Here is a 17,448-nt window from a genome sequence, read left to right as displayed (position 1 = left end):
TATGAAGGGGTAAGTTAAAAAACGTTATTTAATGGAATTAGTTTGTGTGTGTCAATTAACACCCCCGCCCTGTAACTTTTAAATATATAATACAAAAATACCAGAATGAGATTTTCACTCTGCAGCGGAGTGTGCGCTGATATGAAACCCCCTGGCAGATTAAAACTATGTGCCCGACCGAGACTCGAACTCGGGACCTTTGCCTTTCGCGGGCAAGTGCTCTGCCATCTGAGCTACCGAAGCACGACTCACGCCCGGTACTCACAGCTTTACTTCTGCCAGTATCTCGTCTCCTACCTTCCAAACTTTACAGAAGCTCTCCTGCGAAACTTGCAGAACTAGCACTCCTGAAAGAAAGGATATTGCGGAGACATGGCTTAGCCACAGCCTGGGGGATGTTTCCAGAACGAGATTTTCACTCTGCAGCGGAGTGTGCGCTGATATGAAACCCCCTGGCAGATTAAAACTGTGTGCCCGATCGAGACTTGAACTCGGGACCTTTGCCTTTCGCGGGCAAGTGCTCTGCCATCTGAGCTACCGAAGCACGACTCACGCCCGGTACTCACAGCTTTACTTCTGCCAGTATCTCATCTCCTACCTTCCAAACTTTACAGAAGCTCTCCTGCGATACTTGCAGAACTAGCACCGAGTTCGAGTCTCGGTCGGGCACACAGTTTTAATCTGCCAGGGGGTTTCATATCAGCACACACTCCGCTGCAGAGTGAAAATCTCATTCTGGAAACATCCCGCAGGCTGTGGCTAAGCCATGTCTCCGCAATATCCTTTCTTTCAGGAGTGCTAGTTCTGCAAGTTTCGCAGGAGAGCTTCTATAAAGTTTGGAAGGTAGGAGACGAGATACTGGCAGAAGTAAAGCTGTGAGTACCGGGCGTGAGTCGTGCTTCGGTAGCTCAGATGGCAGAGCACTTGCCCGCGAAAGGCAAAGGTCCCGAGTTCGAATCTCGGTCGGGCACACAGTTTTAATCTGCCAGGGAGTTTCAATACAAAAATATTTTAAACTGGGAACATAAAATTATGTAGATCTGTAGTTCCACAGATTTTGATTTAATTTAGTTTATTATGAAGAAACATATTTTCAAAATTTTTTTATACTTGTTTGCTGCAAAAGTGAGACCCCAAATTACAGCCCTGTTCCTTACTAATTTTCAAGAAAATAATTATTTTCATGTTATACAAGAAATAAGAGATGATATCAGCTACTTGAACTTGTTTTTATCTGTAAATGAAACAATCAACTCGTGTGGGACATTTATTGGCAATGTCGCAACAACTGCTAGGGTAGTTCATGATGCATTACCTGTTTTGTGGACTGCTAAAAAAAACGAGAAAACATTAGCAGCTCACTGAAACAGGACATTTTCCCAGATAGACTGACATATGCTATTGTTAAACCATTGCATAATAAAGGGGATACCGTATTTACTCGAATCTAAGCCGCACTCGAATCTAAGCCGCACCTGAAAAATGAGACTCGAAATCAAGGAAAAAAAAATTTCCCGAATCTAAGCCGCACCTGAAATTTGAGACTCGAAATTCAAGGGGAGAGAAAAGTTTTAGGTCGCACCTCCAAATCGAAACAAAGTTCGTCTAATTGTAATATGAGACACAATTTAGGTCGAATGAATGACGATACAGCTGCAGTAGTTTGGTTCGAGTCATAAGGTTAGCAGTTACGGTTTACCAGGTAGCCATTGCTACGCGTCACGCGCTCCGTCCGTATTTATACGGATATCCTTCCTTTTTCACGTGCTTCGTCTGGTTTGAATTGATTGCTTATTTTTCTTTGATCTGATAAGTGCCGTTCTCTTTGTTATAGGTGTTTACGTCACTCTAAGCTGAAAATGCATTACTGTACTGTGTCCTGCATTGTTTGTCGCATTCTGATAGTGCGTGTTTACGGCCTGTCGCCGCTCGCGGCGTGGCTTGCTTTTGTGCGCGCTACCGCCGCTTACAAATAAAAAATAGAGAGGAATCGTTTCATTAGCGAAACATTTGTTGTTACTTACACTACTGCTTTCTTTGATAATGATTAACAAGAACCAAATAATAGACTGTGTACGATAGATGATGATCTGAACGAAATTTTAGCGAAAATTTTTCTCCGTTTGAAAATCTTTGCAGGTGCCTCTTTAGTTCATTACATTCTGCACAGAAATTAGAGTCATCTTAGATTTAAAAATTTAATCAGTTGCCGTGCTTCATTTCTGACTGTATGACTATCAGGCATAAGAATAATACGAATATAAACATGACATGATATGTATATTCTTCCGCGTTTGCTGTTGTCTCACTCTAGTTTCGTAGTTTATTAGGCAGACAGGATTTAAATGAGATAGTAGCAAACACGAAACAATACATGACAAAATGTTTATATTCGTATTAATCTTATGGCGAAGAGAATACTACATGTGATTCACAATTCATAAAAGCTCCTATTAGCAACCATCTCTTCTCACAGGTAGGAAAAAATTCAGAACGTAGAGTTGGCCATATTGACAAACATCCCAAACAGTCTTGCCAGTCGGATTTTCATAGTACATTGAAATGCTGCTACATTCGAAGATCAACAATACAGAATTTGTATTTACTTCGTTGAATAATGTACCAAAATGCAGTGATCGAAACTCTGGGCGGAGGAAAAAGGCTCGTCTTCCACTTTTTATTTATTTACTGACGCAGAGATTTTGGTGCCAGTATTTATCTTTGTGCCTACAAAGCGTGCCTATGTGGCGCTACATATATTCGACGGCAGAAGTTAGTTGTGGCGGCACCCACCAACATTTTTCAGAACTCCCGCTTGCTTTGCACTCGATTCTAAGCCGCAGGCGGTTTTTTGGATTACAAAAACCGGAAAAAAAGTGCGTCTTAGATTCGAGTAAATACGGTAGGTCTGATGCTAACAATTACTGCCCAATCTATCTTCTGACAGCTTAATCCAAAATTCTTGAAAAAGTAATGTAATCAGAATCAGCTTCATGTGTCTGTGAAAATGATGTACTAACAAAATGTCAGTTTAGTTTATAGAAAGGCTTTTCACCAGAAAATGCTATACAGGGTGTACGTAAAGTCCGGAAACACTTTCAGTTATTTATTGCACACCAAACATTGTGCAGAATCATACATATGTCATTTTGAAGAGAAACCCTAGGTTTAAAAAATACTGCCACAGCATAGTTTGGTAATTTGCTGATAGTGCCACATTGATGGATTGACCATGCTACAGAAGGGGACAGCTGTTTCATGAAATGGTCTCCCTGAGCACCAGATCTCACTCCGTGTGACTTTTTTCTGTGGGGACACATTAAAGATCTGGTGTATGTACCGCCTCTACCATATGATGTAGCAGAGTTCCGGGAGAGAATACGGGAAGCTACTGCCACAGTCGACGATGCCATACTGGGATGGGTATGGCAAGAATTTGATTACCGTATTGACGTCTGCCAGGTGATGACATCTGCCGGGTGACTCGTGGTTCGCATATCGAATGTTTGTAAAAAAAGCTTTCAGAGTCTCTCTTCAAAATGCAATATGTATGACATCTGTACAATGTTAGGTATTTTGCAATAAATAATTGAAAGTGTTCCCAGACTTTCTGTACACCCTGTATATGCTTTCACTGATCATATATTAAATGTCTCTGTATGTCCATATTTTCAGAGATGGTTGCGGGACTCAGCTGTTCACTACAGGATGTCAAATCAAACACCTTAGAGGGCTGAAAGGGTTTGATTTTGATATCCTATACGTTAATACTCTGAATAACTGAACATCACCCATTGGGATATTTTGTGACCTCTCACAAGCTTTTGACGATGTGAATCTTGAAATTCTTCCAGATAAGCTAAGTATTATGGCGTGAGTAGGGCAAAGCACAAATGGATTAATTCATATTTAACTGGAAGAATGCACAAGGTTGAAATTAACAGTACAGATAGACTGCAAAAATCAGCAGAGTCCTCTAACTGCAGAGGTATCAAGAATGGTGACCCACAAGGGTTCAGCCTTGGTTCCCTTATTGTTCTTAATACATATTAACGACTTGCCACTACATTAATGAAGATGCAATGGTAATTTTTTTGCTGATGATGCATATATAGTAATCACTCCCACTAAACAAGAATTAGCTGAGGAAATTGTAAATAATGACTTTCAGAAAATTATTAAGTGGTTCTCTGCAAATGGACTCTCACTAAAAACAGAGGCCTGTTGCTAAGATAGAATATTCAAAATTTCTGGGTGTGTGCATTGATGAGTAATTGAATTGGAAGAAACGCATGGATGATCTGCTGAAACGGTTAGATTCAGCTAATTATGCTATTAGGGTTATAGCAAATTTTGGTGATAAATATGTCACTAAATTAGCCTACTATGCCTATTTTCATTCACTGCTTTCATTTGTCACCATATTTTGGGGCAATGCATCATTAAGAGAAAATATACACTACAAAAAAGTGTGTAATCAGAATAATAGCTGGAGCCCACCCAAGATCACCTTGCAGACATCGATTTAAGGAGCTGGGGATATTCACAGTACCTTCACGATACATATATTCCCTTCTGAAATTTCTTATTAATAACACATTCCAATTCAGGAATAATAGCAGGTGCATAGCTACAACACTAGAAAAAATGATGAACTTCACTATTCTGGGTTAAATTTGACTAAGGAACAGAAAGGTGTGAATTATGCTGCCACAAAATCTTTGGTCATTTGCTAATTAGCATTAAAAGTCTGACAGATGGCCAACCAATATTTAAAAACAAATTAAAACAATTTATGAATGACAACTTCTTCTACTCAATAGATGAATTTTTAGATATGAAGCAGTAACTAAAAAAAAACTGTGTAATGAAACTTATGTTAAACTGATACATTCCACATCATTACAAAATATCGTATTCCTGATCTATGGAACAAGTATTAATGTAATGTAATGTAATTCTTGCTGATAGTTACAGATGCAGCAGAATACATGATTAAGGCTGCAAAAGCTTTGAAGGTATTTTATCCTAAGGCATTTCATATGACATGTTTAACACATCCGCTTCACTGGCTGGCAGCCTTAATTTCCTTTGCAATGAAGTATCTGTGAATGTGCCACCAAATTGAAATTATTTGCTGATATGATGAAAGGTACTTGTTTACCCCCCTAAGCAATCCGCATGAGATGGGGTATGTGGATTGAAGCAATTCTATATTACAGTGATCAATTAGAAAATGTGAAAAGGTGCTTGACGTAATGCATAAACATGAAGCAGTGAGTAACCCTGCTTAGTTTAGTGCTTGCAGTAAGAAGAGTCAACAGAGTAAATTGGTATTTATTAACACATATTTTAGTAAATTCCCATCTGAAATCACATGTCTGGAAGGAAAAGAGATGCCTCTATCCACTACACTGCAAGTATACGAAACAGCTGTCACTGGAGACATAGTAGGAGAAATACGAAAGTATCTTTACAAAAAAAAATTGAGAAAACTTATGAAATGAATCCACGTTTAAATTTAGTGCAGGATATGAAAAAGGTGCTATAAGAAGAAAGTGAAAAACAGCCTAATGCTTAGTCTGGAAGTGGCATAGCCTCTTTTCAGTACTGTGCTCTGACTTCGTGTGAAGCAGAGAGACCTTTATCTTCTTATAAAAACAATTTAAGTGACAGAAGGAAACTATTTCTTCCAGAAACCTATGCAAACATTTAATTTTTTTTCAATAGAAATGCTAAAACAGATTCGGGGGAGGGGGGAGAAATAAATATTAATTTTGTTATGAGTAAGTTTAGGAATAAATTTGCAAATCTGATTACTTCATCTAGCCTAATAAATGTGGGAAAGTTGAAATATGGTGGATTTTTTAATGCACATTTTAAAATTTTTGGAGCATATTTACCAGATTTATTGAATGGAGATGATTGAATAGATCATATTTTGTAGTACATCTAAATCTGAGCTCTTATGGTGATGGTACCAGTGATGGTGGAGTAAGTAATTTATAGCTGACAAAAACTCAAATCAGGACCGGATGGGAGAAATTAAATACATGGTGGAACTTGATATTAACAGCAACCTTTCAGGTCTTTTTCAGCATGATTGATTATTGGTGTGATTCTAGATGTTCAGCTTAGTTGTGATTTCCATTTTATGTACAATATTTCAATAAAAGACTCAGTTGTCTTTTTCAAGTGCTGCGAGTTGTGCTGTTACATGTACTCACTGCCTGTACTCTAACTGGACCAATAATAATTCATAGTCTGGTTGGAGTCCAGCCAGCTAGTATATAAAACAGCACAACTTGCAGCACCTGAAGAAGATGACTGGGTCAGTTGTCAAAATAATGAACATAAAATGGAAACAACAACTCGGCTGAACAAAAGGTACCACAGCATTAATTTTCATAAACTATTTACCAGAAATGTCTGGACCACAACTTAATATTTTTCCTGGAGGATATTGCACAGATAATAACCATTTAATGTTACTGTATCACAAAATACACATCAATCTCAGAATAAAAGGTAAAAGTCATCAACTATGAACTACATGTGTAATGCACACAGATTATGGAATGCAGCAGTACATTAAAGTCAAGGTATGCTAATTCCTCAGTATGCTATATTCTAATTAATACTTAAAACTAAAAGATTTAATGAAGATTTATACCTGCCAAGAGTTTGACAATATCTGTGAAGGTCTTGTAAATTTCTCCTACATAAACCAGCTTCCATTCTTCCAGTAAGTCTTTAAACATTTTTTTGTCCAGTTCTTTGTTGTCTTCTTTGGCAACTTCTTTGAAGAAATTGTCAACAGCTCGAAACAAGAGGCATGTTGCAACTGCAAAGGAGGTTAGGTTTCTCCTACTAGTGCTGTGTGTGCGTTGTGCATTCGTTTCTTGCAGGAGAGTCTTAACAGCACTCTGTAAATTCTTTACGAGGTGCACAAGAGCCAAAAGAATGAAATCCCACATGCGCACTGGAAGAACATGCCAAGCATTTTTCGTGACTGCAGCAAGGAAGTGTATTTTCTCTATCAACTTATGTACTTCTTCCCAGTCAACATTTGACAATTCACTGTAACACATTAAATCACTGTAATCAGTATTCAAGGTACAATGTGTTATTAAGACAATATTGGATATGACTGAGAAGGCAGGTAATGTTACAACTCAAAGGCAGAGTTATGAGCTGCAGATTGGCCCAGACAAATAGAGCAAGTGACTGATAGTGAAATACATAATATGATCCTGCATTGGAGCAGATATGATGTTTTACAATCATTTATACAGTCCTGACGCAGTGACATAATTCAGAAGACAACTATATGTATATATGTATGCGAAACTTCTTTTCAACTCCAATGAAGGACTGTAGTTTAATAGTGTAGCAGTAATCACAATATGTGCCTATGACTCATTCGTCACTTTGGCTTTAAAGTGAGTGGTGACCTATCCTTTCAATTATATTTTCCTTAGACACTAGAAACCAATAATTAATACATATTTCTACTATTGAATAGAATACAAGAAATAAGTTATTACCTGAAAAAAAATCAACTGAAACAACAGTTAAGTAAAAGTGTTCAAATCATCAAATTCAAATTTATATGCAAGCCATGTAGAAGTTTTGCTGGTGCTGGGCTGGCTAGTTTCCCCCTCCCTGCCAACTGTCATTTTTGCTGTTCTATGACCTGAATTGATGGACCAGGGCATCAGTGACAGCTTCAGATGTTATTACAGAAATAAAAAAATGGTTCAAATGGCTCTGAGCACTATGCGACTTAACTTCTGAGGTCATCAGTCGCCTAGAACTTAGAACTAATTAAGCCTAACTAACCTAAGGACATCACACACATCCATGCCCGAGGCAGGATTCGAACCTGCGACCGTAGCGGTCGCTCGGCTCCAGACTGTAGCGCCCAGAACCGCACAGCCACTCCGGCCGGCATTCCAGAAATACATTACTGTGTATGGTACTAATTGGAAAAGAATATGGGGTGGGGGGTTAGGGTGCAGAATTGGCATTGGTAAAAAGGGATTCATTTTAAGAATTATGTGTATATGACAGCAGAAACTTAAGCAACTTCAAGGACATTATATTAGAAAAAACTTGGAATAAGCTCTTTCCTTCAGATGAGTCAGTCATTTTCATCTAAAGAGACACCAAACAGTTAATTTGTATCTGAACTTGGAGAACCAGTTACATAATGTTCAGGATTTGAAGAATGTGATCAGGAAAATATTCAAAACTGGCTTGAATGTGATGTTGATGACCCTGGCTATCAAGTAGTGACAGACAATGAAATAACTGCCAGTGTCATCTGTGACGAATACCTGCACAATACCAAGAAAGGCCTCACGACAATGACAATGTTGGTAAAGGGCTGTTCAGCAAGAAAGTCATCCATTGTTGAGAGATGGCCATCAAGTGATTAGAATAGAAGAATATGTTGCTGTCCAATAGCTGTCTTTGAAACATTTGCAAGATTTAGGGAGAGGGGTGGAGGATTGGGGTGGGGTGGGGTGGGGGGCCACTGAGTCTCAGTTCTTTGGCAAAAGCAAATACTGCTTCAGCAGCTTTCTGAACTTTTCAAACTAATCTACATAGCCCCATTTCTCTGTTTCATTAATGATAAAAACAATATATATGTACAGTACTGTTTTGTGTTTAATTTGATGTTTATTTGTGTAGTGGCAGCCACACCACAAAAATGACCCTCACTTAGGTTTTATACTGCTATTAAATGATCAATTATCCAAAAAACAGTTATCCAACACATTCTGTCACCACTTTCCTCCTCGCCCCCCCCCCCCCCCCCCTCATCCTCACATGCAAGCGCAAAATTCACCCACCATTCTCTCTCTCTTTCCCTCCCTCTCTTTGTAGTAGTTGTGTTTGTGAAAGAGCACACAGGGAACAGTTCAGTATGTCATGTGACTAGGAGGTGGTCTGCGACCAAGCACTGGCTGCCAGTGTGATAGCTGAATGGAGGACACACAAGGCATATGATATCTGTACAGTTGATCATGCCCAGAAAGCAGGTACACAATATGTGGAGTATTCCATCTCCAAAACCATAAAGGTATCGGGCTTTCTCATGTGCCACTGTGTCAAGAGGGTATTGAGAGTACCTTAAATGTGGAAAACCTTCTGCTACCAGATTCAACTGCTACTGGTGGTGGTGGGGATTTCTTTTGACTACTGCAAATTTTAACAGTGGAGAGACTGGCCAATCATTTGCCTATTCAATGCTGGATGGTAACAAGTATTGAGTGTTCACATTGTTCAGAACCACCCTCTTTTTGTGGGGTACAACCTCTACTCACAGCAAATCCTAGGGCAATAGAGGTTAGCAAGGGTGCAGGAATATCACAACAAATCCTAGGGTAACAGAGGTTAGCAAGGATGCAGGAACATCATAACTGAAAGCTCAAAGCATGGAAAAAGACTATCTGGATGGTCTCACTATACGTAGGTATGTCCAATGGCATTGTATGAGTATAGGGAAAAGCACCACATCTTGCTTCCCATCAGTATTCCATTTGGGCATGTCGTGGAGGTTGTGTTGTATGTGGCCCACTTGTGTGAGTAATGTTTACTGAGGACGAAATGGGGACCCTAGTAAGTCTGCTATCATCTTTCATCAGCAAATGATACTTACGCCTACTGTCTGTTCATATGAAATGATTTGTTTGCTTACAGCACCCTGCAGGTGGCCCATACAAAGTCTGACTTTTATGTTTTTATGAAAATACTGAAATAAAAAGTTTTGTTAGTACACATCGTTTTACTGTTGCTCAAAATATTCCCCATAAAAATTTATACACTTTTTCATGAGTTTGTATCAACTTTGATTTTCTTCCACTCTGAAGCTGGTACCTCAAAAGTATGGTTTTGGAAGGATGTAATGGCTTCTTGAGGTAATGGAAATCACTATCCATGCATTTTTTGTTTGACATAAGGGAACAAAAAGATGTCATCAAGTGATAAATCTGTTGAATATGGGCAATGAGGCAGTAATACAATGTTTTTCTTCATCAAATGATCAATTTTTTGATATGCAGTGTAACAGATGGAATTGTCACAATGAAGAATAGTGAAATTTTTTTCCTGATTTTATTGACAACTTGTGGCAAAGAAACTGCTACATACCTTTCTGAATTAACTGTTCTGCAATCATAAAGCAACAGCCATGACAAGTCTAATGTAACCAAAGAAACAAGTAATCATATTCTTGGAAGTGCTCTGCCAACAACTTTCATCAGTTTAGATTCATACTAAGAGTTACACAAACAGTTGATGGCTTCTTAGTGTTTTCAGCTTATAGGCAAATGCTCTAAAGATGTTGTAAATGGATTTTGCATTTTCTCAGTTGAATTTTGAGCTTTTCCTCGCACCAACTCAGAAGAACCACTTTTTGAGTCGTGATCAACCTGTCTTGAATCTGTCAGCAACAGAACTTTTTTGCAGATAAATATTTGTGGAAAATCGATAACACTGCAGACTACGATATGACTAATCATGACCATTTCATTGTAAGTCACATGCCAATCCTCTTTAGTCACATTGCACAAAGCACAAATGTTTTTTTAAGAACAACTACTAATTCTGGTCAAACTTCACAAAATTCTTCACTGACTGAAGCATTGTTCTGCAGACAAACTTTTTTATGAAGATGATTACTTACTGAAAGTTGAAACAAGCACTTTGAGGAGTAGTTGTCAAATACAGGGTGTTCGAAAATTCCAATATCAAAGTTTTGGGATTTGTAGATGGGAGAGAATATGTGATATTTCGAATAACCCACGTCTATGACAGTTTCAATTCAGATGCTTAACTCACCTACTTCTGCTTCAGGAGCCGAATTAGGCATGGCACAGTAAATTATTAGGTAACAATTTGAACAGAAACATAACAAAACATCCATTTATCTCTTAAACACATTTGTTTGTATTAACACTTAAAGATGATGTGCTTACATTACTCTAAGACAAAACAGAACCCAGCATAGTGTACAGTACCAACACATTACAACAGAAGCTTGATGTGACGACATCAATGTTGTTACAGACTTTGTAACTACGAAGCATGTTCTGGTACACTCTCTCCACCCCACCTGGTATGTCTTCAATTTCTAGCGCAGTGGCCAGATCTCTGTCTCTACAGGAGTCTCGTAGCAAGGCAGACATTAACTGACATCAGGTGACTGTCGATGCAGTATACGTCATCCTGTCTATGCTATTGCATACCAGACCAAGCCACTAATGTTCTTTAATAATTTAAGAATGAAGCATTTTGCTTGGATAGGACATCAGGTTATCTCGTGAGCGTTGGTGACAGCAGTCGTAGCAGCACAAAACAAGACCATGCACACAGGCCGCAAATATGGCCCCACAACAAACCCGCACCGGATGCTCATCCTCATACACACAGAGCATACATACGAATACTGTGTGTGTATGTGGTTGGACCTCTGGTGTCATTTTGGTCTGGAGCCATATTTACAGCTTGCGCACATGGTCTTGGTCTGCACTGCTATGGCTGCTGTCACCAACATTCATTAGATAACCTGATGATGCCCTTCTTCTTGAGTTAATAAAAAAATTGTGCATCCTACAATTGTTTTAATATTAGCCAAAATACCGTTGCTGTACCATTGCCAGTTTTGGAGGGTAAAAATCGTAGAGGGAGACCAAGAGATGAACACACTAAGCAGATTCAGAAGGATGTAAGTTGCAGTAGTTACTTGGAAATGAAGAAGCTTGCACAGGATAGAGTAGCATGGAGAGCTGCATCAAACCAGTCTCTGGATTGAAGACCGCAACAACAACAACAACAACCAAGATGTCATGATGGAGTGGAATAATTTTTAGAATTGTTGTCAAGTTAGGCCTCTAAAATATCATAAAAAATCATCCAACAAAAATCTTCATGAGAAAAGTCTATTTTTTTCAAAACATTGTTTTTATAGCCATTCACTTAGACAAACCACTTACTCACTTTCTGAGCTGCCATTGTTCTAAACAATAAAAAATATTTTTTTTTAATTGCAACACTACATCTCATCATTTCCATCTAGTGATCACTTGTAAGAACTTAAAAGGTGGCCCTCATTTCTGCAGGAAGATATGGTATAAACTCATTACTCCTGGACTGTATCAGAACACTGTGAGACACACTTCACAGACTCATTTTACTCATAATAGCTCCTGATGTCAATCTCACAGAACAGTTATGAGAACAATTGTGCACCTTTAACTCAATTCCAAACGATCTGCACATGTTGATAGTTGGTCAGCTGTCATGCAACAAGATAGTGAGCCAACACAGTGTGTCTCATGGTGTCCATGTCACAAGGAACTGCAATTTTATGTATGGTCTCTCTGAACCTGGGGTCTTAGTGATTTGTTCCTCTTATTCAACATTCTCCAATCTAGCCCCCTTTTTTTCCTGAGAAATGAACGAACAGTACTGAAAGCTCGGTATTGTTTTTTTTAGTTTTAAATGTATCTACTAGCAGTAATCAGAATTTTGTCTCCTGAACGGAAGCCTATTTCTCACGGCCAGTGAGTTTTCTCCAACTTTTCACTTACGTGTAATTTTGAACAGCATATAAACCTAGCACAAAAAAAAAAAATTAATATACCTCAAAAGATACACCTTTTGAGGCTGGTCACTCTTTCAACATTATAAATGTAATTGCAACTTGTGGTTCTTTTACAATTTAAATTTCTAACAGCGCCCCCCCCCCCCCTCCATGCAGGCGCTGCCTGCACTCGCTACACAATATCTGAATGAACATAGAGAACCTGACTCTTGCAATATTACAGAAGACACAAAAAAGGAATTAAAAAAATTAAATTATTACAGCATACCTGTCTGTCCCCCCCCCCCCCTCTCCCATGAACCGTGGACCTTGCTGTTGGTGGGGAGGCTTGCGTGTCTCAGCAATACAGATAGCCGTACCGTAGGTGCATCCACAACGGAGGGGTATCTGTTGAGAAGCCAGACAAATGTGTGGTTCCTGAAGAGGGGCAGCAGCCTTTTCAGTAGTTGCAAGAGCAACAGTCTGGATGATTGACTGATCTGGCCTTGTAACAATAACCAAAACGGCCTTGCTGTGCTGGTACTGCGAACGGCTGAAAGCAAGGGGAAACTACAGCCATAATTTTTCCCGAGGGCATGCAGCTTTACTGTATGATTAAATGATGATGGCGTCCTCTTGGGTAAAATATCCCAGAGGTAAAATAGTCCCCCATTCGGATCTCCGGGCGGGGACTACTCAAGAGGATGTCGTTATCAGGAGAAAGAAAACTGGCGTTCTACGGGTCGGAGCGTGGAATGTCAGATCCCTTAATCGGGCAGGTACGTTAGAAAATTTAAAAAGGGAAATGGATAGGTTGAAGTTAGATATAGTGGGAATTAGTGAAGTTCGGTGGCAGGAGGAACAAGACTTCTGGTCAGGTGACTACAGGGTTATAAACACAAAATCAAATAGGGGTAATGCAGGAGTAGGCTTAATAATGAATAGGAAAATAGGAATGCGGGTAAGCTACTACAAACAGCATAGTGAACGCATTATTGTGGCCAAGATAGATACGAAGCCCACACCTACTACAGTAGTACACGTTTATATGCCAACTAGCTCTGCAGATGACGAAGAAATTGAAGAAATGTATGATGAAATAAAAGAAATTATTCAGATAGTGAAGGGAGATTAAAATTTAATAGTCATGGGTGACTGGAATTCGAGTGTAGGAAAAGGGAGAGAAGGAAACATAGTAGGTGAATATGGATTGGGGCTAAGAAATGAAAGAGGAAGCTGCCTGGTAGAATTTTGCACAGAGCACAACATAATCATAGCTAACACTTGGTTTAAGAATCATGAAAGTAGGTTGTATACATGGAAGAACCCTGGAGATACTAAAAGGTATCAGATAGATTATATAAAGGTAAGACAGAGATTTAGGAACTAGGTTTTAAATTGTAAGACATTTCCGGGGGCAGATGTGGACTCTGACCACAATCTATTGGTTATGAACTGTAGATTAAAACTGGAGAAACTGCAAAAAGGTGGGAATTTAAGGAGATGGGACCTGGATAAACTGAAAGAACCAGAGGTTGTACAGAGTTTCAGGGAGAGCATAAGGGAACAATTGACAGGAATGGGGGAAAGAAATACAGTAGAAGAAGAATGGGTAGCTTTGAGGGATGAAGTAGTGAAGGGAGCAGAGGATCAAGTAGGTAAAAAGACGAGGGCTAGTAGAAATCCTTGGGTAACAGAAGAAATATTGATTTTAATTGATGAAAGGAGAAAATATAAAAATGCAGTAAATGAAGCGGCAGAAAGGAATACAAACGTCTCAAAAATGAGATCGACAGGAAGTGCAAAATGGCTAAGCAGGGATGGCTAGAGGACAAATGTAAGGATGTAGAGGCTTATCTCACTAGGGTTAAGATAGATACTGCCTACAGGAAAATTAAAGAGACCTTTGGAGATAAGAGAACGACTTGTATGAATATCAAGAGCTCAGATGGAAACCCAGTTCTAAGCAAAGAAGGGAAAGCAGAAAGGTGGAAGGAGTATATAGAGGGTCTATACAAGGGCGATGTACTTGAGGACAATATTATGGAAATGGAAGAGGATGTAGATGAAGATGAAATGGGAGATACGATACTGCGTGAAGAGTTTGACAGAGCACTGAAAGACCTGAGTCGAAACAAGGGCCCCGGAGTAGACAACATTCCATTGGAACTACTGACGGCCTTGGGAGAGCCAGTCATGACAAAACTCTACCATCTGGTGAGCAAGATATATGAGACAGGCAAAATACCCTCAGAATTCAAGCAGAATATAATAATTCCAATCACAAAGAAAGCAACTGTTGACAGATGTGAAAATTACCGAACTATCAGTTTAATAAGTCACAGCTGCAAAATACTAACGTGAATTCTTTACAGACGAATGGAAAAACTAATAGAAGCCAACCTCGGGGAAGATCAGTTTGGATTCTGTAGAAACACTGGAACACGTGAGGCAATACTGACCTTACAAGAAAGATTAAGGAAAGGCAAACCTACGTTTCTAGCATTTGTAGACTTAGAGAACGCTTTTGACAATGTTGACTGGAATACTCTTTTTCAAATTCTAAAGGTGGCAGGGGTAAAATACAGGGAGCGAAAGGCTATTTACAATTTGTACAGAAACCAGATGGCAGTTATAAGAGTTGAGGGACATTAAAGGGAAGCAGTGGTTGGGAAGGGAGTAAGACAGGGTTGTAGCCTCTCCCCGATGTTATTCAATCTGTATATTGAGCAAGCAGTAAAGGAAACAAAAGAAAAATTCGGAGTAGGTATTAAAATCCATGGAGAAGAAATAAAAACTTTGAGGTTCGCCGATGACATTGTAATTCTGTCAGAGACAGCAAAGGACTTGGAAGAGCAGTTGAATGGAATGGACAGTGTCTTGAAAGGAGGATATAAGATGAACATCAACAAAAGCAAAACGAGGATAACGGAATGTAGTCGAATTAAGTTGGGTGATGCTGAGGGAATTAGATTAGGAAATGAGACACTTAAAGTAGTAAAGAAGTTTTGCTATTTGGGGAGCAAAATAACTGATGATGGTCGAAGTAGAGAGGATATAAAATGTAGACTGGCAATGGCAAGGACAGTGTTTCTGAAGAAGAGAAATTTGTTAACATCGAGTATAGATTTAAGTGTCAGGGAGTCATTTCTGAAAGTATTTGTATGGAGTGTAGCCATGTATGGAAGTGAAACATGGATGATAAATAGTTTGGACAAGAAGAGAATAGAAGCTTTCGAAATGTGGTCCTACAGAAGAATGCTGAAGATTAGATGGGTAGATCACATAACTAATGAGGAAGTACTGAATAGGATTGGGGAGAAGAGAAGTTTGTGGCACAACTTGACTAGAAGAAGGGATTGGTTGGTAGGACATGTTTTGAGGCATCAAGGGATCACAAATTTAGCATTGGAGGGCAGCGTGGAGGGTAAAAATCGTAGAGGGAGACCAAGAGATGAATACACTAAGCAGATTCCGAAGGATGTAGGTTGCAGTAGGTACTGGGAGATGAAGAAGCTTGCACAGGATAGAGTAGCATGGAGAGCTGCATCAAACCAGTCTCAGGACTGAAGACCACAACAACAACAACAACAACCTGTCTGTCTCCACTTGTGCTTCAGTTTGAGCTGCACTCACTCACGCCATCACATTTATTCTAAGTGGTAACAAATTAAAACAAAGGGCAATTTTTATATTCCCCAATTAATTAATCATCACTTTCATTAATAATATTAACTTAGAGCTACTATTTGTGATATCCAATTTAGATGTAGGTTCCCATGCATTTCAACTCTATTGCCAATATTCTGAGTGGAAGATGCTCATGCGCTATCTTGTTTCTAACTCCACTCCACTCTCAATAGCTATACCTTCCAAACCCCCCCCTCCTCCCCCACCCCCCTCCTGTGAATTCAGCTACAGAAGTTTGCCACCTCTTTACAAATTCCCACTGGCTTCAACTCACTATTGGATCCTGCTCACAGCCTAACATGTGCTCACTTGTCAAACTGCAACTCATAAGTGTAAATTCACATTGGCCAATTTTCAGTTTTACATGCAACCCCATCTGGATTCTCCACTGATTCTCACAGTTTGCCTTGCATCCTTATGAATATAGAAAATCACTCCTCACTGTCCACGTGACATACATTATAAATGCTTAGAGTTCTAAAGTCTTTAAAACAGATTGTAACAATTCATTTCATCATGCATTTATATCTGAAGTTTACAAGAGGTACTTACCTCGTGGGAATTCGTGCTTCAACTGTTTTCCAGTATGCTGGAATGTGCTCCATGAAATGCCTCACTACAATGTTACCACTTTTATGAAAGGGCCGTGTCACATTGTTCAGCCAGCAAGTAATGGTGGGCAAAGTTTTTGACAGTTCTGTTTCCGCAAAATCCACATCGCAGTTCTTTGAGGCGTTAAGGCCATAAAAAATCTGTAATTGATAAAGTACTGGGTAAAGTTTTTATACTGCGTGACACAACTTACCAAGGGAGGCAGCAAGCTGAGCAAAATAATTACAGTAAAAATTACCAATGAAGTAGTGTTCTAATTAGAAAATACAATAATATACAAGATATCCTTAGCAATCACTTAGACAGGAAGGCAAAGTGAAAGTTCTTGGTGTTACAGTGGAAAGTAAGAATGTATCTTGCTCTTTCCTGCACCACTGATGGAAAATAATTTCTTTCCTTTGACACCCAGTGGCAGAAAATGTTGCTGTAAACAACGCACTTGACTTCAATGGCTGCTTTAGAAGCCATGTCATCTGGCTCTTCCTCTATCAATAGCAGCTTCTTTGAAGTAAGTAGACTGGAATTGTCCTTAAAAACATATCCTTTGTCCCTCA

General features: G+C 39.2%; 1 protein-coding gene across 1 annotated transcript in view; it reads right to left on the bottom strand.

Moving 5' to 3' along the window:
* Positions 1-17,448, bottom strand: part of LOC126244652 (E3 ubiquitin-protein ligase listerin) — a 160,393-nt gene that overhangs the window by 30,173 nt on the left and 112,772 nt on the right. Inside the window, exons 15-16 of the mRNA XM_049948256.1 lie at positions 16,835-17,034; positions 6,674-7,080 (exon numbers count right to left, since the gene is read on the bottom strand). Of these exons, the coding sequence (XP_049804213.1) occupies positions 6,674-7,080; positions 16,835-17,034 (607 nt within the window). The remainder of the gene's footprint in view (positions 1-6,673; positions 7,081-16,834; positions 17,035-17,448) is intronic.

Source organism: Schistocerca nitens, chromosome 1, assembly GCF_023898315.1.
Source record: "Schistocerca nitens isolate TAMUIC-IGC-003100 chromosome 1, iqSchNite1.1, whole genome shotgun sequence".
Taxonomy (NCBI): domain Eukaryota; kingdom Metazoa; phylum Arthropoda; class Insecta; order Orthoptera; family Acrididae; genus Schistocerca; species Schistocerca nitens.
The sequence above is the reverse complement of the archived record's forward strand: the minus strand, read 5'-3'. Positions and strand labels throughout refer to the sequence as shown.